At 41.0% G+C, this 26,658-nt stretch overlaps 1 protein-coding gene across 1 annotated transcript; it reads right to left on the minus strand.

Moving 5' to 3' along the window:
• Positions 1–344: 344 nt before the first annotated feature.
• On the minus strand, positions 345–26,234 carry ndufaf2 (NADH:ubiquinone oxidoreductase complex assembly factor 2). The gene is made up of 4 exons (XM_088419552.1): positions 25,988–26,234; positions 6,501–6,590; positions 5,041–5,081; positions 345–754 (listed from the first exon to the last, which is right to left on the minus strand). The coding sequence occupies exons 1-4, from the start codon at positions 26,100–26,102 to the stop codon at positions 506–508; spliced, it is 495 nt and encodes a 164-aa protein (XP_088275678.1). The 5' UTR covers positions 26,103–26,234; the 3' UTR covers positions 345–505.
• Positions 26,235–26,658: the final 424 nt, after the last annotated feature.

The following is a 26,658-nucleotide window of genomic DNA, read 5'->3' on the forward strand; positions in this document are numbered from 1 at the left end:
AAAAGCTCATTGCAGCTTTGCCTTATGGATTTAAATCCACTAAAATGACTTCATAAAACTCAGGCATTAAAATCTCTCTTTGCGGGAAAGTCATCTACAAATGCTTGTCGAGACCAAAGCCTTTGCTCTGTTCTCCATCGACAACAAGCGGACTATATTCATTTGTGCTCTTCCAAAATTATCCACATGGCATTTGGGTGGGGTTTTTTTTAACCTCGCCGTGGACCGTGGTGCATGGCACTGGCTGCGCCGGTGATAGTCACGCCTCTGATCATAAGTTATATTTTGCTATTTTTTTTCGTATTTCCTTAATTTTTTTGATAAATAGTTTCTCAAAAAGAACGTAACCATTGCCCCTATTTTTTATTGACACGCCGCCATCAAATACACTCGCCCGCTATATTAGCAGCAAAATGAAAGGATCCAAGAGCTGTATGAAAACAGTCAGCCTTTCTATTGGATTGTGTCATTTGGCCAAGTGGTCTCAGTCCATGCCGGCGTCTCCTTAGGCTTCCTGTTTGGGATTAGGCTGCCAGGAGCCCGGCTGGAAGGTGTTGGCGGTGCTGGTGGGCTCCTCGCTGAACTCCTGCTTGCCAAAGCTGGTGGCAGCGGCATGGCCCGCGGCCACGGTCCTGGACGGCGTTGCCACTAGGCCTTGCTCGTATTCTTTGGCTTTCAGGGCCAAGTCTCGCTCATCCACCTCCCTGGCCTTCAGCTTGATCTGCTCCCTATAGACCTCGTTCCTTGCCAGCTCCTGCGTAAATGCACACGGACTTTATGTGGTGAAGAGCCCATGGAAATTACATTATAATTCCGGAAACTTTTGTTGGGGTGTCGTGTCATGCAATTTTAAAGAAGTAACTTGTTTGCTTAAACAGAAATATAGCTGGTTAATACCCCAGAATGTTTAATGTTCAAGAGGCAAAAATAAGTGCCTCCTAAATTGTTATTAACAATCATGCCAAATGTAAATGTTTGAATGTTTGCCAAATATTTAAAAGGGGGCTTTAATTGTTGAAAATTAAGTTGTTTTCACTCAAATGTTAGGAGCATGTCTGCTGAATGTGTGTGTTTACAGTGTCAGGTGACAATCAATAGCCATCACAATCTGAAAAAAAGGATGCTACTTACTCGCATTCTAACTGTGTGAATCACCCTCAATCATCTGACTCCGCAGAGATGAACGAGGCCTGCCCCCTCCATTCATTTTAGCAAACAGCATGGGTAATTTTGGCCGCCTGAAGCTCGGTTATCGATATACAGTACCAGCGAAAAGTTTGATAAGTACTCTCTAATTCAGTGGATTTTTTTCATCATTACTATAGGTTATAAAATATTGATGAAATTATTTCATTTTAAAAAGCAGTCACAATATAACATTTTTTCATTTATGTTCTTTAAAGTAGTTAGTTTTTGTTTTGTTTTTGTACTGGCATTTCCTCAGTCAGCTTTATCATTCACAGCTGTGCATTTTCAAGAGTTCATTGTGCGATTTAGTTTTGAGAGCAATTGATAGAGATACATGGAAATACTAGACGATACAGTATACTTGCTTCGCCGTTCTTTTTTTGGTAAACAAAGCAGCTTCTGCTCACGTGTACAAAAAAAAAGGAAAGCGAATCCCACTGACACTGCCAGGAAAAAGGGTGCAGGACATTTATTACAATGAGTGAAACGTCTAATTGTCCACGCTTGGAAGGGCCAGCTCAACTAACATTCCTGCTCTAAACCAACCCCCATCACTTGAGCCATGTCATAAAAAGGCCGTGGCGACTGGGCTGCTGCTGCTGCTGCGGCACGCTGGCCCGAAAAAGCGAGCGGCACAGCCAAAAAAGCGACACTTTGGGGGGAGGACCGAGACGAACATACCAAGCTGCTTTTCCAGCCTGTTAATGACAGGATTTAATCCAATCAATTTATGTCAGACTTGGACTGGGAAGAGAGAGGGGCGACAAGGGCTTTTAGGGTAAATTTGCCGGGAGTGAAGCCTTGCTCGGTCCAGCTGTCGACGAGCGGACACAAGGCAAAGAAATTGGAATAGAATGTTCTGGCAAGGCGGCGGATAGGGATGGCACGGGCCCGCTGGCACAGAGAGACGACACGACGAGTGAGCAAGGGAGTTCCTATATAGAGCCACATTTCGTTGCGGGGCCCAAACCGTTTCCGGCGCTCTCACGTTTAAAGAGCAATTAAAACCCAGAGAGAGGGACACTAGGGAGAGGAAGAAAAAAAAAGGACCGTCCTTCAGCATTTCCATCTCGGAGAGAGCCAGAAATAAAACACAAAAAAAGCACAAATGGCACTGTCCTCATTGGTCAATGTAGCGCCGGGAGCCAATCAAGTGTCTTGTAGGAGTGAGCGTGAACTGATTGACTGATTGTCTCACCAGACTTGTCCAAGTTGTTGTTGTACCTCCAGCAGCAGTCTCAAAGAAGCTTACACGCGAGTGAACGTGTGGTGGAAAGAGTACAGTGAGGACAAAATAGAATGTTGGGAAGATGTTACATAGAGTGCTGTTATAATAAATTGGAATTTCGAGTGTTAACCCTGTCATCAAGCTTGGTGTGCTATGGGCTCCGCTCGAGGTTGACGTCCGAGGGCCTTTACTCCAAGGGCCCGCCGTCTTCCCTGACTAAGGCCAAGGGATGGTAATGGGAAGGGATAACAGTACATTTACTGTGTACATTTACTGTCCCCCCCCCCACCTAAACTCAAACTTTACTCATGCACTTGCAAAATTTGCACAGACTTGATGCTGCCATGTTTATTTATAATTATACTTCTATTGCACTAGCGATTACACTTAGAACTATAACAACTACCTCAAATGCACACAACTGGGACAACCACAGCCAGAGTTGTCCTGCTTTGTCTCGTACTGTTGGATTGTCCTGTCATATGCTGCTACTTATGTCTTGTCTTGGGATACTCTTGCCATACCTGTTTTTTTTTGTATTCAGTTTTCAGTTTTAGTTGTTAGTTGTTTAGTAGTTTAGCAACACTAGGCAAAGTAGATCAAACATACTGCACTTTACATTACTATAGATAAGTATCTAGTTTTTAGGTTTGTCTCATCTTGCGCACTTGCACTTTGTTATTGTACATGTAAAACGCAGAGGATGGAGAGAAACGCTATTTCGATTCCTTTGTATGTTAAGCACATGTGAAGAAATTGACAATAAACTTGACTTGACTAAGATTTAATCATTAATGATTTAAGACTTAAATCATTAATTTTAAGCCAATAGGTGTACCACAGTAATCTTTATCTCAAATATGTAAAGTATAAATACTTTTCACATTTAAAAAATTCTGGTACCCACATACACATGCATGAAAATTCCATGGGGTGTCCTACTTCTTGGATTTCACTTTTAGCGGCGGATTTTTGGTCCCCATTAACCAGGAAGAATGAGGAAACAGTGTATGGATGTATTTCAGGATGAAGTGACACAATATGCGTATCGCAAAAGAATGGTCAGGTTTCAATACATTGCCTATCAATTTTGGGGCTCATTATTTTCGACATATTTCATTGCAACAAAATATCCAATAAGTACGTTACTGTATATTTATCGGGGCGGCTCATTGGTGCAGTGAATAGCACGTACGGTAAGAATTCGATTATGAGAGAGTACAATGCAGAAAGTACAGATAGGCGTTTTAAAACATAGGGCGTAAACGTAAAGTCATAAAGTGTAACGTAAACATAAAATCTTAAAAATAGCCATAAATTACACATACAGTGGGCCCCCGTGTTACGGACTTAATCCGTTCAGCGGCTACGCTCGTAACTTGAACTGCTCGTATGACGGGCAATCCAAACCTGTGTTAATTAGTGAATGCGTGCAATGCGTGCAAAAACCTTAGATAAAACCATCACAACTTTATACACATGATAAAATTATTAACATAATCTACTGTACAGTTAAATTAAATAACATAAATATACAAAGGAAAAATGACATTTACCTTTGGGGCGACGTGACTTGAGCTGGGTGGAGGCGGAGGGGAGCAGAGACCAACCCGCAGAATTTATTGATTTATTTTCTTAAACGAGAACTTTTCTCAAACTAGAACATATCACCGGCGATTTCCTTCTCTTTAATCCATAATAGAAGAAGCCTCTCAATTTTGTTGTCGATCGAGGTCCGTCCCCCGGCAAGGAAAGTCTTGCCCTTAGAAGATTGCCGATGGGTTACGGCCATACTCACGAGCAAGGTTAACCATTATCTCCTGCTTCGTTTTTATTGTCATCATCCTCTTACTTCTTCCTGTACCGCCACTAGCAATTTTAGAAGCCATGTCTAACAGATAAAGTTTGCAAAGTCTTCACAACATTCCTTCCTTCCGTTTTTGACTGATTTTCTCTCCTTCCTTCCGTCCCGACCAGCTGTGCCATCAAGCTAGATGAAGGCGTTCGACCAATAGCATATCGGCATTTCTGTGATTGACGTGACGCCGGCCAATAGCATCTCCGTGACTGACTCCGTGACTGACACCGTGACTGAGACAGTGACTGTGACATTGTAAGAGCAATAGCGTTCAACGTTGCCGTGATGAGCGTCAACTTTTGATTTAGTTGACGTAGGTAAGCGGAAGCGAATACAATGGCCGGCATGTCGTATTGTTCGTTAGACGGAAGGTTTGTGCGTAAGTGGGGGACAAAAACTCCGCGGTCCACGCTCGTAAGTCGAAATGTTCGTAAAAGAGGGTGTTCGTAAACCGGGGGCCGACTGTATATGAAAAATCAATTTCAGTACAGTGAAAAAATGCATTAACTAGGACGTAAACATAAAATCTGAAAAATAAATGGCCATAAATTACACATATATGAAAAATCAATTTCAGTACAGTGAAAAAATGCATTAACTAGGACATGGTGTTTTTTTAACATTGCTCCCAAAAGTTCCTCGTTAGAAAGCAAAAGAGAGAAAACAAATCAAAAGCCTCTGGTTTCCCTTGAAAGCCCACCCCCCAAGAGTCTGAGCATCATCATAGCAGGGAGGCTGCTGCTGTGTGGCGGCAGGGGAAACGTACCTCCACGGAGGGAGGATCCTTCCGTCTGCCTCGGATCCAAGCTGCAGGAGAGAAAAAAAATACAGATAGTGAGAACACCCACACAAACAAATCCTGCAGGCATATTTAAAAGTAGCAGCATTTTTTTTTTTTTTTTTGAAAATGCTGCAACTGTTTGCTGGTCGACTTGGTCTCATCTGAAGTTCTCGAGGGGTCCAAGGCTCCTGAAGTTGGACAATTTGCAATTCAAACATTTGGGAGTAGTAGGAAGTGACTTCTGCATCTGAGTTACCGTTTGTGCAATTGCGTCATGTCTCGTGAGACCTCAGTTCAGAATGTATCAACCGGTTCTCTCTTCAATGCATCTTTAGTTTTTTGTTTTTTTGTTTGCCAGGAAAATGATGGACCGACTTGAACTGAAAGCAAAGGAAAAAAAAAAAAAAAACTTTAGGGTTTCTATTAGAAATTCATCATTGACTGGATGAGGTGGAGGACTCTCCAATCAGCAATCAGTCTGATTTCATCATCTACCTTCCTCTTCCAGGAGGAAAATGTTGTGTTTAGGTATTTGTTGTTTTTATAATTGTTTTATAACTGTTTAGCTATTTGTTATTGTGATCGGTAAATTGCTGTTTTTATTGTTTTGTCACTTGTTTAGTTATTTATTGTTGTGATTACTTACTAATTCCTGATTTGGTCTTGAATTTTTTTTCCTGCTGTATATAATTTGTTATATTTTTAATATGCCGTTGTGTTATACATTTGTTGCCACTGCCCCGGAACAGACAATGTTGGACGTGAGCATTTCTATTCTCTATTTCACTCAGAGGGCAATGGAGTGATGGAACGAAAACAGTTCGTCCAACTAGTTGGATCACTGAAAGTCCTGGAAAAGAACGCGAAGGATCTACTGTGATTCCGGATTTTGAAAGCACACACACTGACATTTCCCATCAGTAGCTTTGTCCTTTCTTCTCCTCCTCTTTCCTGCCTGCCTGCCTGTCTGCCATACCTCCAAACTTTTTTGAAAGCAGCTCTATTTTGGCTGAACTGGCTGCATAGCCGAGCAAGTTCAAGGAAGCCAAAGAGAAAGTGAGCGAGAGAGAGAGAGAGAGAAAGAGAGAGAGAGAGAGAGAGACAGAGAGCGAGAGAGATTCTCAAACTCTTCTTCCAGCAAGCACGAGGGATTCTGGGCCCTCTTTTATCCATTTTCTTATTTGCATGCTGATGAAAATGCATGAGGGATGGGGCGAAGCGGGATGAGGGGTTTAAGGTGGATAAAGCGAGCCTGAGACAGAGCGAACCATTTGTATCCACATGTAAGGAACGTTATTTAACTGCAGGTATAAGGCTGGGAGAAGGTGTCTTTGATCAAATAAATAAATAAATAAATAAACCACTTTCCCTACCCCTATTTTGCTACGCGAGGATGGAATTAATTATTAACCTCGGTTCGACCTTTATGGAAGACGGCCACTCACCGTCCCACTCGATGGGTATGCTGCCTTCCATATATTCGTACTCTGTGGGGTTTGAGGCCTCCACCAACCTCTTGGCACGGATGAGCCTCCCTGGAACAAAAGAAGAGGGTGCACGAGATGATGCAAAGCGGTACAAACAAACAACAGTGACGAGTCTCTCTCTCTCACACACACACACACACACACACACACACACACACACACACACACACAAGCCCCCTCCTTGCTCACACATATAAATACACAGAGGAATGACAGTGCTGTGACAGGCCATGGATGATTACCTCGTGGCCCCCGGGCCCTTCTCTTCAGATCTCGCTGAGTGGCTCCAAATCTGGGCTAAGCCTTTATGCAAATGAGGCTCCCTTTCACCCGACCAACCACGGGCCCCCTCCCGAGCGCTTTTTGCCGACCAGCTCTACCAATGGCGGCGCTGCGGCTAACAATGCCCTCCAAAATCAACATCAAGCCGCACAGGAGACAAAAGAGGTCAGATATCACAGGGAACAGTAAGGGAGGAGGGGGTAGGCACGAGCCGTGTGGAATATTAAGTGCTCCTTTTCCCTATCTGCGTACGGCATGAGCTTCGCCAGCAGCAAGGCCGCTACCAATTATTTTGGTGTAAGTCTGCTGATTAGACAAGTTTGCCTGGCACACAATGACACTTACTGGAGATGGCGACAAAGGAGGAGGGCGGATGGAGACTGTTAGGATGAAACAAACCGACGGTGCGGCTTTATGAGGCGAGTGAAGGCTTTGTTTCTCTATAGATCCCCCCTCACAGGTAGGCCCGTGTCCGGCCACCTCCCCGATGAGAGAGGAAGGGTGGCGGGAGGTAAAAAGGAGGCAGTCATCGAAACGGAGAGCCAGAGAGCTAAGGAGTGATGATGCGTGGCAAAACATGGCTAGGAGGAGGGAAATGGATGGGCAAGCAAAACAACACGCTTCAAAACACAGACAAACTGTCAGGATTGCATGGGCGCCGCGGAGGGCGTTGACTGGACTTGGACTGATGGTGGGATTGCTCGGACAGCTGGGGCACGACGATGAATGGACAAAGGCAAAATGAGATGGAAGTGTTTAGCGCCGTTCCCAGGAGGCAGTGCTGTATTGCTATGCATTAATTTGCCTGCACATTGCAGAGTGCCAGTGGACGAGACCCCGTCCACCACATCATATTCACGATCAGCATTTTTATACCATTTTTTTCCATGACCAACTTCATACCTCAAAGTATCCCAAGCTGGCGTGCAAGGTCAAGAGGTTCCGACGCCACTTAGTGGAACTCGCCTCTATATACAACTTGCGCTCCGGTACCACTCCTCTTGAAAGGTGTTGGACTCTCTGAAGGTGCCAACTGAGATAGGGGCCGGGTATGTGTGACCATACATACTTTTTGCTCCCTTGCTCGACACCTGTACATTGGTACTTCAGGGAGTGTGTGAAATTTTTAAATGTACGGTAAATAAACCTGAGCGTAACGCAATGTACTGCTAGAATGCATAACTATAATTCTTTGCATAACAATGTATGCTTTTATTTTGTTAGGTTTTATCCGACTGTGCAGTGTCACTCGTGAGACAATTTTACAGAAGAAAAGCCAAAAATAAAAGAGGTGACGTTACACAAAATGTTTGAGAACCACATGCTTCGAGGGTAGTCAACCTCAGGTTGGCTATTGGGTCATGACTGTTGTTTGGACTTCAGCACCAAACTGTAGTTTAGAGTACCCACTCTTTTTGTAATTTAAAATTTTTATTGGGGGACTTCAAAGCTTATATGGGCGTTATTATGGAGAACACCATTCCAACTTCAATTCCACAAGCGGTGTTTTGTTGACTTCTGTGCTTGTCACGAAGTGCCCATAGAAACATACATACATATTACTGTGTCACATCGATTTGCTCTGTTGAATAATTTGTTGGGTTACGCTATATGTTGATCTGATACGTACTGGAGTACGTACTGTACTCGTATACATCCACACTCTAAACTCCCAAGTTGATAGTATTTGCTTTGTAAACACTCCCAGGACGAGCTGAACCGTAAGACTTGGTTGTCGGTTGTGCTAGTATCCTTTTAGCATGTTTACTATCGAGCTGTGAGAGAACAAAAGTCATTTTCCTGCATGTACGTTTCTGTAATTACGCCTTACGAGGTTGACTATATACTTTATGTGCCTGCCTACAGTATATAGTATTCAGGTCAGCTAATTAGGCTAGCATTGCTTTGGATCTTCTGTGGTTCTAACTTGATTGTCACAAAGGCACCAAAGCACCTTCCCGTGACTCGGGTCTGTGGAAACACATACATACACGACAGAATCTGGGGTCCTCATGCTCTCTAACGTCATATCCCTTTTAAAGAAATTGTTTCCTTGAACCTGCGCCCCATCTCACATCCACCCTTTATGATTGCAGAACAAAAACAAGTGCGGGCAAACAAAAGGATGCGGTCTCCAGGCACGGCGAGCAAACGCATTTAACAGGTATGCTAATTAAAAACACATCCTTATTCGCATTGGGTGTGGGCGGCAGCAGTACACAAACGGTACAATTATCACACAGCCCCCACAAGCGTTGCATTTTGCTATTGCTAATGCCGAACTAATACGCTTACAGAGAAGTGAGTACGCAGTCTATATCGCTTTCCTTGGTTGAGTTGCATTCTCCTGTTCCGACATGGTTCTCCCCACGTCTCGTTATTTTTTCAGCATGACTAAAACCCTCTGCCCGCCGAGGCATTTATCCACAGATTTGAATAACATATACGGCGTGTACATGTATTTATGAAACACAGCTGATCCTCCCATCACATATACAGTACACCCCGGAGGCGGGAGGAGGGGATGCTCGTGAGCGAGACTGGTGCTCTGCTGGTAACCTCACATATAGGACAGCTGCACAAAAACACGCGCAGGCCGTGGTTACACAACCGCCACTGGAATGATGCAAGGAAATGCGCCAGTTGTCGAAATGAACAAAACACTTTACAGTGGCCTGTTGTCGATGGTGGTAAAGTACATAAATTAGTATGATTAGAAGCTGTAACGTTAACTCATTCAGTGCCATGGATGAGAATTCCCATCTTTTAATTAAGTAATAACAATAATAGAAAATACAAATCTTGTCAAATATATTTTTTATGGAGGGTAAATGACACCCTTGACAAATGTTTACCTAACATTTGAACACAATTGAGCAGTGTAGGTATTGCTGTGACCATTGGATGGCAGTGTTTCCACACCTGCAAAACAGATTTTACCTACATGCAATTCATAGTAAGTAACGGAAATCAATTTTTCATATCCCCCTTTACATAGACATAGCATACAATATTCTGTTGGCCATGAAAGATGAGTGAAAATGCTAAATATACTGTCCCCACCCTTTTGGCACTAAAAGAGGTAAGATAGAAATATAAAACGACAATTGTTTATAAGCATTTTCATTTGACATATTTATAAATATTAGCTGAATTTTTTTTGCAATATATGAACAACTTAATCATATGATTTTTGATTAATAGTAATGTTAATGTTTTATGATTAATAGTAATGTTGTGCTGTACTATTTTGGACAGTATTAAAAAAGAAAAAGAAAATTTAAGATAGTGCTTTAAAGTTATATGAATATATACCATGATTTTATTGGTCCGGCCCACTTGGGGATTAGATTTTCCTCCATGTGGCCCGCAAGCTAAAATGAGTTTAACACCTCTGGTGTAGCACTTAGCGCTTTTGTTTATTTATTTTCAGTATCATTTAGTATCTGTATATATGACTGTGTGTATGGTTCAATAAAACGCTGGAAGGGCGTCTGACACTTGCTTTTTTTTTCCACTTGATTTGAGTTGTGCCACATCTGAAGCTTCAAAGAATTATAGGATGAATCACTTTTCATTCAAAATACCCACAAATAAATTAATTAAAAACATTTGCTTTTGTTCGGCAAGTTACTGGAAAGAACACCCAATACATTAGCGTGACTTTTCTCACAGTAGTTACGAGTGTGGTTGTATGGCTACTGTGCTACTGTATATGTCTCAAAAGCAGGCTACCATATTATGGGACCACTTTGACCCATCTCCACTGGATTGGTATGCATGCCATAAAACTAAAGGACAAGAGGAGAAAGTGTGTAAGTGTTCACAGTGTTGTTGTGTGAATTTTCATTAGGACTTTAATAGCTTAATTGCATCTGCATCACATTAAGTTGCTGGTTGACGAACATCGAACATTTTCTGCATTTAAACTTTAATTACAAAAGCTTTCACAACAATCTAATGGAGCTCTTGTATTGAGAATTAGATGGATGTAATAATATAATAGAAATTGATTGTTATACTGTATATTATATACTTCTATTAGTGAAAGTTGCATTACAATTACATCTCATCAACATGATACATTGACCCACCCTCTCCAAATGCAACCAGTTAATGGTTGCCCCACTTTAAATATGGAGGGTTTTCCCCCTCAAGGCCGCAAAGTGTGTGTCTATGAGAAAAAACAAAAAGGCATTGTCTATGTGTCAATTCAAATAGTTTATTTGTTTCTTAGTGCACAAAAATGACAAATGACGAGAAGCCTGATAGTTTATTCTTGAGTGGTTCTTTTGGTTAACTTTTGAAAAGGCTTAAGCTTTTCTAATAGTGAAGTGTTTCTTTATGTGTGGCTTTTCATGGTTTATTGCTGAATGTTAGGAATGGGAATGGGAACAGATAAGGTTACATGTTGGCTGTCACAGAGAAGATCCGATTTTAAATTGCTCTAAAAAGAAAAATTGGAAAAAAAAAAGCATTGTTCAAACATCTTTAGAACATTTTGAAACGTCATTGCACTGTGACTGACAAACAATGCAGTACAGTCACTTTTGGCTGCAAATAATCCATCCATCCATTTTCTTGAACCGGTGAACTGTGAGGCGGACGTGTGTGTATGTATGTATGTATGTATGTATGTATGTATGTGTGTGTGTGTGTGTGTGTGTATATATATATATATATATATATATATATATATATATATATATATATATATATATATATATATATATATATATATATATATATATATATATACACACACACACACATACACACACACACACACACACACACACAGTACATAGTAATTTGCACATTTTCTATTACCATAAGAACAACGTATGACAGTCCTTCTTTTAGATTAGGCCTCTTTGGCACATGATTAGATAGGTGACGAGCTAAGCCGTCGTGTCGCTGTGACCTTCCTTGCTCTGCATCTTCCTATCTATTTGCACCCTGGCAATCATCATCTAGTTGGAACCAGTTAATGGTATAAGGCCACACACAGTAACATGGGTCAGGCAGAGTCGTGGGTGGGGGGCCAAGACAGAATATGAGTAGGAAACATTTTGCGTGACATTAGACATTGTCCCACCTTGAGAAGATTAAAGTCTCGACAGCTATGCATCCATATTTCTGGCGTATCGTAAATAGTTGAACGGATATCATGCAGTCTTCTGGTAATTACTATTAGCATAGCAAGCATTATACATTAAAGAACCAGCAAAGATTCCCAGGAAACCTTTACACTTCTAAAATCATCCATCCACCCATTCTCTATGGTGCTTGTCCTCAGGTGAACTTGAGGCTATTCCATCTGACTTTGGACAATAAGCAGGACACACCCTTGATTATTCTCCATTCATCATCCAATCACAAGGAGCTTTTAAATCCAGTTTGTTTTATGGAGCTTGCATTACTTGCAGTTTTCGCTCTCATCTGTCAATGCAAGAAATTAAATTTGTCTTCTGTCCATATTGGTTGCTTGCATAAAGTTAGCTGATGGTTTTCTTAAGCTGATACGCCTTCTCTGAAGTCTTATGGCAGACCTTAGAAGGAGAAAAAAACTCCAGTTTCCAGTTAAATTGAACTGTAATGACTTATCGTATGTCTAATGACTTACTTTATTTTTGGTCACTGAGTCAAAGTGGGGGGTTTAGGCCCCCTTCCCCCTGCAGAAAGAGAGATGAGAAAGGCATGAAGGGTGTTAGCAGCTTTCTATCTCAGCGGGACCTCTGTGACAGCTCTGCCTCCTCATCACTCACTGGGAGGAACCTACTTACCAATATGCACGCACACACTGATGCACACACATCGGCTGGTGAACAGGCAGATTAACCTGAGGGACAGAAGTGAGGGCGCTGCCTCTCACCGTGAAGGACAAACGGCGGCAGTGCGTTGGGGAGGGAAAGAAGGGACTGCGAGGTGAGGGGGTGTTGGGGAGGGGCTCCTGCAGCTGTAAGAATGAGATCCCGCTGCATTAATATTCATGAGCCATTTCACCTGTCTGAGTACAACTCATCTGCGATCCCGCAGGTGGGGGAGGGACGCTAGAAGGGAGGAGACTTAGGGGTGAGGCAGTGAAGGATGCAAGATGGGGGTTGCTGCAGCAGTAGCGCGGAATGCACATCGAACGGCAGCTACGCCTTCACTACAATTCGACGCAACGTGTGTGCTCTCAGGAAGCTGATCTTTGAACCCTGGATATACCCTGCTAAACTCAATCACCTGCACCAACTCACCCACCACCTCTTTCACACACGCTTTCACCCACACATATGCACAACCCCCAACTTGACACATCATCCCCCAGGTGTCTCCCGCCGGGGGCGACCTAAGGGTATATTTTCACCTCCGCAATGTCGTGGCGGGCGTCTCTAGACTGTCAAGCGCTCACATTTTTGATGACTCCCGCATATGTCAGAGAAGGCGAAAACAACCCAACTGGAAACATCTGGAGAGAAATTGATAAACAAATCATCTTTCTACGAAGGGTAGACCAACGCCTCGACAGAGATGCACCTGACTCACAGCGGGGTAAAAAGCAGGGAAGCTGGCTCAGATTTCAAATCACAGCTCACTTGAATAACACAGCTGCTTTTAGGCTAGACATCACACATATTTTTAACTTGTATGTGATTTGAGTGATGTTAACTTAGCACCCAGTAACAAATGGTAAAATGCTTTAACAACACAATTACTACAACATTTAATAGTTACAAAGCAGGTAACCAAGCCAAAAATCAGACTAACCCAAATTATAAATGAAATCACAAACTCCATGACCTGATTTTTATGTTTGTGCATTTTCAAGCACTGTCGATCTGGAGTGAAGTACTGTTTTACAATAAAGAGATGGAAAGAAAAAAGAATCTTTAAACGATTTCTTATTTTTTTTTTTAATGAACAGTATGAACTATGAATGGGACAAACGTCTAGGGATCCCCCTAGAAGAGCTGCGTGACTTCTGGAAAGCAGGAAGTCTGGAATTCCTGGCTAAAACTACTCCATCGATGACCTGAACTTGGCTAAGCAAAAGAAAATGAATGGCAGAAATGAGTAATAAAATAATTGCTTGTTACAGCTCAAAAAAGAATGGAAATTTTACAGCTTAAACCTTGTGATCAGGTTCGACAGTGACTGGCAGATCTCACTCATGGCTGATCGGTCTTGGAAACAGAGCATAAAGCCCTGATTGGAGCCCTCCTTCTTTAAACCATACCATGGGGGACTGAACTGAACTGGAGTACAAGTAAAGAATGTATGAAATGACTGTTGCGAATAACAACACCAAAAAGGCATCTCGAGAAAGAAAAATAGCATCTCCAAAAAGTCCATCTGTTGGCCTGCACTGAGTCAAGTTTATTTCATTCTGAGGGAATGGGCACCAACGGACGCATGGTAATGCAGCCTTATGAAGATGGAGTGACCCGATAGGCATCAGTGATACTAGGGAAAACAGGTACCAATCCTGACTCTCTTACTTCCAGTCGCTAATCTAGGTTGGAGGGGGTCTGAGGCCTGTAACTATGGTTACCTATTAACTGTGAGCTGTGTGACGCAGAAAGCTTTAGAAGGAAAAGGCCAGTCATTGTTTTGCATCCACTGTAGAGAGCGAACGCGAGCGAGGGAGAGAGAGAGAAAGAGAGAGAGAGAGGGAGAGAGAGAGAGCGAGAGGGCGGCGCTTAAGCGTAAAGTAGGCCTGCTGCCTTTTGTACTTTTTTTCTCCATAATTTGAAATTCAGCCCTCATTCTGTTTGTCCCTGCCGCCACTTAAACCGCTGAGGCTTGAGCGACTCGTAGCAGCGGAAAGCAGAATAATTCATATCGAAGTAAAAAATAAAAGAATGCTGATTTCCCCTGAGTGTCACTTTTAACTAAATGTAGGCATGCTTGTGGGGAAGAGGGATATGGTAGCCCTGCTCGCTTAAGACCACCAGTCCTCTTGAAGTCCCCTCAGTTAAGGGAACAAGATTGTGGTGAGCCAGGAAGTCTGTCTCCTTTTGTGTAACCCTCGCCACCGCCTCCTGCTATGTGTGTGATGTCCATACACAGAGCTGTCCACCCCTTTCCATTCACCTCCATCAGGCTCATCCAACCCCTTTCTTCTCCTTCCGTTGCACCTTCAGACCCCCCGCCTCCATTAACCTGCCTCCACCTTCTCCCGTCTGCCCGTTCCACCCACACATTTCACCCTCTTTCTGTCAAAAAACCTCCTTTCACTTTCACTCTCACCATTGTTACCTTCCATTCCATCCACTCTGTAATTTCGCCACGGATGTCAGCATCCCCCTTGTTCTTTGTCACTCACCCTTTTTTTTTTTTAACACCTTTCTCTTTCCTTCACACTGGGCCCTATCACTACCTATTCCACTATGGCTGTCTCCTTCATTCAAATATTCAGAATAAAACAGCCAAGGGCTATCTGCTTGTGTTCCAGTTGGGACTTTTCGTGACCGGAAGCCCCCTTTGGGTATCGCATTGTCTTGCCGGCCCAGCTGGGATCGGAGTGCCTCTGACGATAGATTGCTACAGAAACATATACAGCCTTGCCTCATTTAATAATCCTCAATTTTGATGGAAACAGTCAGAAAAATATTCACTGAATTGTCGGGGAACTTGCATTTGGTGACTAGGACTTCAATGGAAACTTACCGGTACTCAACTTCATCCATCATTTAATACTGAGACTAGGGTGAGGCGATATGGCCAAAAAATAGACTTGATTAATGTTTGCAGTCATTCTGGATGATTACCATTACGGTAATCGAAAGTCATGATTAGTCAAATGAATAAATAAATAAAATAAAATACCGGTAAACAGAAAAATAAACACGTCTTAAACATGTCCATTCAACTACCACTGGCATAAATACCTATGGCAAGAATGAATGTCTTCATAACTTCATTAATTGAAGCACGCAAGGCATTCTATGCACTGAAAAGGATTTTTCTGAACCATTTTACTGTTGACCCCTGTATTCGGAATATAATTTACTCATTGCAATGCACTGGGAGTACTCAAATTCTATTATTATGCTTTTCTGCCAAAAACTACCAACAGAATTGGCCAAAAAACCCATATTGGACAGGCCTAGCTCGATTTAGAAAATGAATTATTTAATTCGATTTTTTCCAGTCATTAACTATTATTATCACATCAAAGGTTTTGGGAACTAACTATCCTCTACAAAAACACAATTAAAATACAGCAATAAAAGCTAATACAACACAGGAACTAACACTAACAATCACCAGAGATACTGATCATTAAACATATCAAATTGTGTTGATGGAGACAGATGTGTTCTATAGACAGCATGGAAAAATGCTTACTGTGGGTCAGCTTGCTTGCCCTGTGAGGTGAATTTTAAATTTGACTGCTGAAAAAAAAAATAATAATCACTGCAAATTTATAACTTGACATTCACTGCCCACAAATTATATGAAATAGTGATAACAATCCATCCATTTTCTATAGCCGCTTAGCCTCAAAAGGGTTGCAAGCTTGCTGGTGCCTATCCCATCTGACTTTGAACTCGGGTCCCTTAACTACGAGGTGGATATGGTAACCACTGCTCCACGAAGCCGCTGTAATAACAATACCAAGGTTTAAAATTTTTGGATTATCACTGGAGAATTTGGATTTGGTTTTTGGATTACAAATAATCAAATCTTTGCTGATTTGTTCATACATTAGGCCAGGTTATTTGTACTGATGAACTGTACCCCGCCGTAGGGTGTGCAGGTGTACCAAATGAAGTGACTAATGAGCGCGTACTCCAGTTCAAGACAAAGATTTGAAGTTTGAACTGTGGCGACACTGGCATATTCACACCACTTGTGATTCTCTCCCATTGGAATTTGCTGCCTTTTATCTCAGCTTGAGCATCCATCTTTCCAAATGCCTTTTTAATTTAGTAGTTAAGCCACTCCATGATGCTCCATCACGCACGTGCACACACGCATATAGACATGTGCCTACAGTACACTTGGCAACCGGCACCAAGCAAGACGAGCCAAATACACTCGAGTCTGTATAACGATTAAACAACCTTCATTTAAACCTTGTGCACCGCAAAGCTGCTGATCAATTAGTGTGATTTACTGTAGCGGGTCTGGACATCACCATAGCGCGGTAAACGGCACCTTGATGTCCTACTGCAGGGGAGACCTTCCGTCATGGCAACCGGGGGACGACTTGTGGCAAAATAAACAGCCATTTGGACCCGCGTCTCCCTCCGCTGCGACTCTTTCTATGAAAATAAGCGGCTTGAATCAACGCTCTGATGACACGGAGCCATCTGTTGTTGTGTTAAGTGTTAGAGCATGAAGCGGGGAGGGAGGAAAAAACACTATCGTTTATTCCTTTTAAATATAAAGCCGATACAAATGCACACATTCACACACAGAAACACGCACCACCCTCACAGTCCCGAGAGAGTGCCATCCTGAAATAGTCTAGTACAGGCCTTTTCAGTTTGGACTTCATAGAAGAGAGCTGGCTGATCAAATAAATAATAGACAAAAGGCAGAGGGGTGGTGATGGCGCTCCTTTTCTCTGACACAGCGTGGCGCACCTCCGAGGAACCTGTGAATCCCTTCCATTCCTCGCATACTGGGAGAGAGGAGCGATAGATTAAAACTGCATGGCAGACGCTGCTAAAAATGAATAGAGCTAAAAATACCCCCTTTTCAGGCAGACATGAAAAGAAACTGCCTTTCCTCTGTCCGGTATTGAGCAGCCATTGATTCCCCGAGACAAAAGGCTACACCTCCTCAAAGAGGTAAGAAAAATAGCAATCATACAAGCAATTATTTTCAAATGCGCCTGCAGCGGGCGATAATGTCAGCGCGCCTCTTTTCTTCCTAAATAAAAAGAAGGCGACGGCGGGCGTCGGGAGCTGCAGGCGTGCCGCCGAACGAGTGCTCGTTCGTCTTTGGCTTTCATCTGGCTAGCATGACACGGCGCCCCATGCAGTGGAAGGCAGAGCCGGCCGGGCCTGGGGAGCGAGCGCACAAAAGCAGGAGAGCGAGGGCAATGAATATTCAATCCATATTCATCGGAGCTAAGCCAACGACAAGGCTTGGGAAGACCAGTGGATGGACAGCCAGTGGTCAAAGACAACCATCAGCAGGACACCGCGGACCGGCAAAAGGGCGGCGGTGGGTATCGACAGTTGCTCCCTCTCCAAGGCACTTCACACTGAGGCCTGTTCGTTTTGATGTGAGGCACTGGAAAGAGGGGGGGAATAAAAAGAAAAGTCGTCTGCTGAGCCCAGCCCAACCCGCAATGCTGAACTACTCTTCTGTACTGAATCGCAATCTTCACTGGCAAGGCTTCAAAGGGGGGAAAAGTCGAGAAGCGGCACCAAAAAGAGAGCGGGGGCCTCCGGGAGGACGGACTCACTGGAGGAAAATAAAGTGGTCTGCGCAAAGACACGGTGCAACTCAGACTGGACATCATCACAAACAGAAGTAGAAGAGCAGACATCGTCCAAGGCCCAATGATCCACTACATGTCCAACTGACTACTTTGATTGAAAAATCAGAATATGTCAAGTTAGTGTAGGTCCTGCAGGTTTTAGTGATGCACACCACTATGGGCCATATGAACGGCAACGCATTTAGCATTTTTAGTGGAAAGGTACGGGTGGTTGCAGGTTTCCGGCTAGCTACTGAAACTCAATCTGGAAGAAAAAATAATCTAAACATATGAAATTGTTATTTTGTGCAATAGAGCATCAATAATTCGGTGCTGGTGCTTTTCAAGGGGAAATGTGATAAAAAGTTTGAACTTTTCCAGTCAACTCTGTGCTGAGCCAGTTGTTACTTTCATTGAGTCAATTTAGCTTTTTTATTTTAACGCGTTTATCAGTGAGCCTCAAATGAGATGGCAAGTTTATACATTTGTCATGCAACATAGAATGGGCGACTTCAAGATCCATCTCCATCTCCACCCTCCCTCCCCCTTCAGCACTGCCCTCTGTCTTTCCTTTTACAAAGCTACTTTAATTGGTTGAAAAAGTCTGATGTGTGAAGTGATCCTGTTCCAATCCAGTCTTGCAAGGTAAAACCAGGTAGTATTGGGGATTATTTCTTGACAAATCACTGATGGTCATTTATTAGTTGACTAGGTTGGTAGATTGTAATGTTTGAGGATGTATTACACAGCAAAAAAAGAAAACACACGTGCTAACTCAGTTCACTTGATCTGTTGATGTGTTGTGAATCCGCTTTGCTGGCCTTGAGTCTCCTCTCAACTAAAATATGTCTACAACAGCCCCATACAGAGACTGTGCATCTCAGCTCCTTTATTTTTTCATTTTGATTAATATGTTCAATCTGAAACGGTGTTTGCAGATTCAAAATGCACTTTTATGAAGTGAAGAATAGAGCGCAGATGAGCCAAGTCACTAACAAGCAGTGAAAAGATGAGTGAAGGCCGGAAACCCCATTACTATTTGGTAACCTTTATGCAAGAGAGCCGTAAAGGCAAAAAGGTGCCTACCAAACTGAAGAGTGCAAGAGGGATTCGTTACTAATGATTTGGAAGTGTTTCGCATTTGACCTATTTAGGAATTGGATTTGATACCATGGATTAGAAAATTTGGGTAGTTCTGCTCAATAACATACTGTCCAATATATCGGATCAAAACATAACCTCATGCTTTTTGCACTTGGCTGAGGTAAAAACAAGACGGCCGCGTCCTTTTAGTCTTCTGGAAAAAAACTATTAAAGTCTTCATACATAGTTTACTACACGCAAGATTGCTTACGCCCCAGTTTTCTAAAGTTAACAGTCCGAGAGAGGTAGAAAATGGGAGCAGCAATGCATGGATAAAGGTGGGAGAACGGACCACAGGCACTGGGGGATGAACAAATGAATAGAAAGAGGTAGGTAGAGCGGAGAAAGCTCTCGCTCACCCTGCCTGAACCGACCGCTGGTATGCGGCAGTGAAAAAAGCCCCGCGGTCCAAGCCTCAAGGCCCCAAGCCCACGCTTGGCCTATCAGTTTAAGATCAAAAAGCACTCGCTTTAGCAAGACATATGGGCTGAATAATGCATCTGCTTTTATTTCCCCCGGCCTGGACCGAGAAGAGTGGCAAGAAAAAGGGGATGACATAAATATAGACGGCATATATTACAGTTTTAGTGATGCACTGGTGTGCTCGTGTGCGCGCGTGTGTGTGTGCGGTCTGCATCTGGCATTCTGTTTTCTCCACCAGGCCGGTGGTGTCAGTCATTGAGATTGGCCAGTCAAACGGTGGCCTGTAGCGTGATGGGAAATGGGCTTGTGTGATGTCTCATTTGAATAGTCTGACAGCCCGCAGCCTTGTAATGAATTATAAATATGAGGTGGGCGCAAGTTTGCCCGGCAAACTGCAAAGAAAAAGGTGAAGTACAAAGTCAAGTTCAGTCAGAATGAAACCATGCGTGCAAGCCTGCTGCAGGCTGGCCTCTCTGTCCCCAGACAAAGACATAACTTCACACGAATAGTTAATTATTACTGAATGTAGATCATCTGTTTAATCAGGATCAGCACCATATTTTCTGAAGATGACTTAGAAAATAATTCTGTACTAAATCATCCCTCAATTTTATACCCACCTTATCTTCATTAATCATAGCTGTACTAAATCAGGTATTTAAAATAAGAATTACCTAGTTGTTTGCAATAGCCACTTCCACACAGAGACCCTGTTGCATCAGAGCTGTCACAGAAAATTAATTTGTTATGTCTTTCATACGGCCCTCAGCAAAGCCTGGTCTAACGTGACTTATTAAATACTTGCTGACTAGTAAAAATTGCAAACTGTGGAATAAGGCTGTTGAAGTAAATATCTACAACTGTACAACACAAGCATAGATTTGACAGACATACAGTACCGCACACTTGTTTCTGGTCTAAAAGTGGAATATTGCTGAGTCGACTCAATTAGCCTGATTTTTATTCTATTAGTGCCTTACAATGTTGAATGAAAGAATCCAAAGTTTGAGCCTCCAAGCCCAAATGAGTTTGCATTTAAGGCCCTTCACAGTTTAGGTGTCATACCCATCTTTGGGATACAGGAATTGCACACTAAATTTTGGACTGCATTTGGAGACCCTCGTTTTTTGTTGTGAGGTAGGTACGGACCAATAAATTCATTATGTATTCTGACCCCACGCAGAAAACTACCGTACGTGTAAAGTTTTGTGATATTAAGCCTTTTTTTTTTTAAAAAAATGATGAAATACTATTGATATTCTGGGCGTCTACATCATGGAGATTTTTTTGTGCTGGTGGTGTTTCAAATGATTTGTTATCACATTTGGTAACTCTACAATGTATTTAGAGGTTTTCAAGGCACTCGGGCCTTTAGTGGGAGTAGGGTTAGGATTCCAAATACGACTACGGAACAAAACGACTTAGGGATACCCCACTTCAGGTCCCTTGTTGGTCATGTGGCCACATGATGAGCATTTTACCCCATTGACTGTCACCTTCCATGAACGTTTGGAGCCAATAAAAACTTTTGACCCATTCACATGAACTTAACCTTTACATATGGCACTAGTATGGGATCATTTCTGAAAAATACTAGATTGTAGCTATTGTTTATTCATGTTTCTGACTTTAAAAACGGAGCCACATAATTGAATAGTAAAATATCATTTAAAAAATATATCAATAAACCACCTTTTTATAATGGAGACCATTTGAGCTAGGAGGCTCAACCTTTGGATTCTTTCATTTAATATCATAGGCAACGTTCCTTCTCAAATGCATCCTTGCGCATAGGAAATGTATACAGCGCATCAAAAACATTCAAATACTGTACATGTACAGTGGGCCCCCGTGTTACGAGATTAATCCGTCCCGTGGTTGGGCTCGTAAGGCGAGCGATCCAAACCTATGTTAAATAGCTAATGTGTAAGGAACCCCAGGTAAAAACATCAAAATTCTACATACATATTAAGAATTGGTACCAAAATAGTATAGTAAGTGCTATATATCTATATCTATCTATATCTATATCTATATATCTATATATATATATATATATATATATATATATATATATATATATATATATATATATATATATATATATATATATATATATATATATATATATATATATATATGTATGTATATCTATCTATCTATATATATATATATATATATATATATATATATATATATATATATATATATATATATATATATACACACAATCAGAAAACATCCTAAAAAAATATGATTTATTTACTTTTGAGTGGCGCTTGTTATGCCCATATTCCCTAGTAAGGGTAGACTAGGCTACGCTAGCTTCGTATTTCTTGATTATCTCCAGCATCGTTTCCATATAAATCATCCTTTTACTTCTCTCTTTAAGATCACTAGCAATCTTGGGACCCATGACTAACCCATTCAAGTTTGAATCAAGCAGTAAATTTTCTAAATTTACAATGATAATACTGTCGATCTATCACGAATGCTTTTTCAACCAATGTGCATATTCCACAAGACATAGTCAGCTGTGCTGTAGGAAATTATCCAGTTTCACTTCTTTTTTAAATTTTGGAAACAATGTGCCATTGTCGGCGGTGAGAGCACTGTGTTGCGGAATAATCATGTAATAAATATTCTTCGCCAATAGGTGGCAGCACAGTGCTATGAGATAAGATATTAAAGTGATGATGATTGGTAGGAATGACAAACATCAGTCTCACTAATCACCGCCACATGTGGCTGCAAACATCTTGGGCGCACAGGGAAACGGGCTTTGCTTTTGCGCTGTGCAGTGTAATTTCACATCTACAGCACTAGGTGATGCTGTGGTGCTCTCATTATCAAAGTTAGAAACTTTTCAAATTGCTGACATTTTTTTTTCGAAATCACATTAATGATTAAGGTGAGTTAAAAAAAATCTGCACAATGTTTTATACCTTTTTCTTCAGATTAAAATACTTAAGATATTAGTGTTAATGTTCCAGATCAATAAAATAAAATCAATCAAATGCATGTATTGTTATTTTGTCTTTTTTTTCCAGCATCAAGCAGTTCAGTTGGTCAAATAAATGTGTTTAAGGATTGAATTTTTTTTTTTAGGCACTTTGATGCACTTGAAGATATTTTTTCAGATTCAAAATAATGTTTGACCAGTCTACAGTAACCCCCTTTTTCTTTTGTTAATGTTAAAAAGAATACAATTTTAGGTATACTCATAAATGACTACATACTGATCTGTTTCCTTTGGGGGGGCTTTGCAAAAAGTAATTGAGAAACTGTGGGTAAAGCCCTTGCAATTGTTCTCAGGTATTATTATCTGACAAATTAAGCATCACAACATTTTTATCAATTAATTACTGTACATAACAGAACATTTGATAAAGTTTAAGTTTTCAATTATTTTTAGATGAAAATGTTGTTGATGAAAAGCATCACGTGGCATTTTGCACTTCATGCTACATCTAATTTGTATAATAAAATAGCAACTATTTATTTATTTAAACATTATCAATGCTATCAACTTTATCATTACTATTACAAAATTCCAATTTGCTTACATTATATTGATTTCTGGATGATTCAAGTCAATTTGGGCCAATTCACAGCATAAAAAGCTAAAAAATCCTAACTTTATAACTGACTATTCCAAATTCCGGCAAATTTTATTTGCGAAACAATTTACATTATGTAACTTACTTTGTTCTCAGGTTTTGGACAGGTGTGATACAGGTTTATTTAAAAGGTGCATGTCTGATGCTGCTCACCGTGGTGCAAGGTATGCACAGGGTCAGTGTAAATGCTCAGTAGAGGGAGTGTTGAGCATCAGACACTAACACAGAATAAAAATTAGGCAAACTGATGAAGTGTCATTGGGAATTGGATTAATTGACATGGAATGAACCTTAGAGGCAATGTATGCATGAGAACAAAAGCGTGTAAATCTAGTTTTGGATATGACCTCTGGAGAGTTCATATTTCTATATGAACACTTAATCATAATAAACAGTGACAAGGAAAAAAAAGGCAGGAATATTGCTAACTTTTACAGGCAGTATAAAAATGCTTGTGACAGTACATTCAAATGCATAAAATTGACAATTTTACTTTGTCCCCTGTGAAAAATGCCAGCTTTTGAATGCAACCTAGAACAGGAGTCTAATACTACTTTCAAAGGAGGACAATTGACACAATGATGCAGGCATACAGTGTAGTACTTACAGTAATGCATATATCCCCTCATGCGCATCACTGCTATTTATACAGAATATAACAATCGGTAACAAACGGAGAGAGTTGGCTGTCCATATTCACTGTGAAAAAGGTTCTGTTATTATTTATCCGGTTCAATGAAAGGACGTCTGCAATTAAATCATTTTGTCTATTACTGTTGTTTTTCGTTTAATACTTATCGATTAAAAAATTAAAATCAAAAAGTACCGTACAACTTTGAAACCAGCAAATATAAATATTATTTAACCTCTTACCCCACCTAGCTGTAAAGAATGGGTACTACAAAGGTGAAGAGGGTGTCAAACCAAGGGTGCATGTATGCACACTTTTGAATGATACTGTAGCAAATTACGAGTAAAATCTACGATGTATAAATGATAAATCACTCAATTTATTGTCAATTTATTGTCAATTTATTGTCAATTTTACAGCAGCAAATAGTAAGAATGGAACGAGATCTCGTACAATCAGATTTTGCGAGAAGACACCACAAGATTTCTTGTCCCTGCACACAGCAAGATCTTTGGGCCGTTTTTTTGTTAATGGATTACACAGTAATGAACAGTCCTTGTTACTCCTCTGACAGTGAAACACACCGCCAATTTGGTGAGACTTCAAAATAAACGTGACTTTACCAAATAATTAATGGTCAGGAATCCTGGTATTTTCACAGGAAAGCTTTTATTTTCAAGTTTTTCTCAAATAGCATGTCACAACAATGGCCAATATTGTATTGCACATGACATTGCTGTGGAAGTCATGAGTCCCGGCCCAATACAAACGACACAACTTTGTCATGAAGTCACATTCAACTGCTAATTCGAAGTGCTAACAATATGAATTAAGTACGCTGGCATATTATAGTACTATGACTGTATCCAGCGTATAGTGCAGCCTAAGCATAAATTAGCCACTAGCTAGAAGCACTCAAGTGCTCTATTTTGGCTGGTGGGACAGCCAAAATAGAGCACTTTTAAAGGCATTAAATGACTGCACACTTTGATGCTGACAGCTTGCCACAGTTGCCGTTTGTACTGATCACTTTTTTAATATACCAGGCTGAATCCAATATATGTTATATGGTTCTGAAGTCACTTTGTCTAGAGCAAAATGCATTGGAAGAGACTTGTCTAAAATCTCAGTGTATAGTTAACAAAAGATATTCATTATCAAAAGATGCAAGCTAAAGTTGGTCATTCATACTTCAGTGGAACTATGTTATTTGGTCTTCTGTGTTTATACTTGTTTTTCAACGAGCAAAAAAAAGTCTATATGTGATGCATTTTTACAAAAATAGGCTTATGTTGCAATTACAACTTTTACATTGTTGAAGAAAGTACACATTTTTGACAGAGATATATATTCTGGCATTTCTTCAAAAACAACCTCTTCAAGGTCTCTATTTTGATTTCCCAGAAACCAAAATGTTCACCATATAATCCAAATGTGTGAAAATTTGGGATTTTAGTAGACGATGCGCACTGATGCAAGAGGAATATGGCAAACCTTTACTGTAAATGTGTCTCTCAAAACTAGGGATTTCAACTTCGCAATATTTAAATTGCTGTACCTTTGACGATTTGTAAGATGCCTCCATTGCTATATTTCAATGCAAAGGGAATTAAGTGAAGGATTATATATATATATATATATATATATATATATATATATATATATATATATATATATATATATATATATATATATATATATATATATATATATGTGTGTGTGTATATATACTCAATTTTCATTTTCGGAGGCATAAGTAACGCAAAGTATCGTAGAGGTAAACATGACCGTAGTAAGTCAATAGAGCACACATTGACAATGCTTTAAACCGTTTTGTCTGTTTGATTATTTTAAAGTAACTTGTCAGGTTAAATAGCATTAAGACGAATTAAATTTAACACAGCACAACATTGCTTACCTGTCCATGTCTTCTGTTCGGGGACAAAGTAGTATTTATTCCCTAGGTGGTCCGTCCCGACGTGCTCTCGTACCACACCAAACGTCCTTCGTAAAGCGCCGACCATTTTATTCATATTTACAGGTAAAATGAAACGTTAACGTTGTCTTCTGTGCACACTTAATTCGGGATGTTTCATGTTCGAAGGTTGTTTATGCAATGTTCCGGTAGGCGGGGGATATTTAATAAACTGGATTCTGGTTGGCCATTTGTCTTTAACTCGTCCTGATGACGATACAACTCTTTCACGGGGGGCTGGCAATTACTGAACAAATCGCTTTCTGATTGGTCACAAATCCATACTGAGCCAATCCGCTAATTTGTTACAAACGTTACAGTTCAACTGAGTCCCTGAATAACTGCCCTCCCGCCCCCATTCCGATTGTTGACGTGTTTTCAGTTTCCTGACTGCAGATTCGTTGGAACCAACGTCGAAATTATTTAACTATCAAAATGTCATGTTCACCAATAAGCCCGCGAAACAAAGCGGCTCCTTGTGAGTAGTGAAACTCTCGAAAGCATAAAAATAAATGTCACTAGCGGGCCTTGAGTCCACGCGGGGGAACAAATCAGTGACTTGCCTGCGTTATCCACTACACTACACGGTGCCACAACTTCATTTCTGCAAAAAA

The sequence above is a fragment of the Hippichthys cyanospilos genome, chromosome 1 (genome assembly GCF_059441005.1).
Source record: "Hippichthys cyanospilos isolate Australia breed blue-spotted pipefish chromosome 1, RoL_Hcya_1.0, whole genome shotgun sequence".
Classification (NCBI taxonomy): Eukaryota; Metazoa; Chordata; class Actinopteri; order Syngnathiformes; family Syngnathidae; genus Hippichthys; species Hippichthys cyanospilos.

Coding starts and splice junctions, on each gene's coding strand:
- ndufaf2 (XM_088419552.1), bottom strand. CDS start 26,102: ATGAATAAAATGGTCGGCGCTTTACGAAGGACGTTTGGTGTGGTACGA. Junction 5,082..6,500: donor CATACCCATCGAGTGGGACG/GTGAGTGGCCGT, acceptor TCTCTCCTGCAG/CTTGGATCCGAGGCAGACGG. Junction 755..5,040: donor AGGATCCTCCCTCCGTGGAG/GTACGTTTCCCC, acceptor GCATTTACGCAG/GAGCTGGCAAGGAACGAGGT.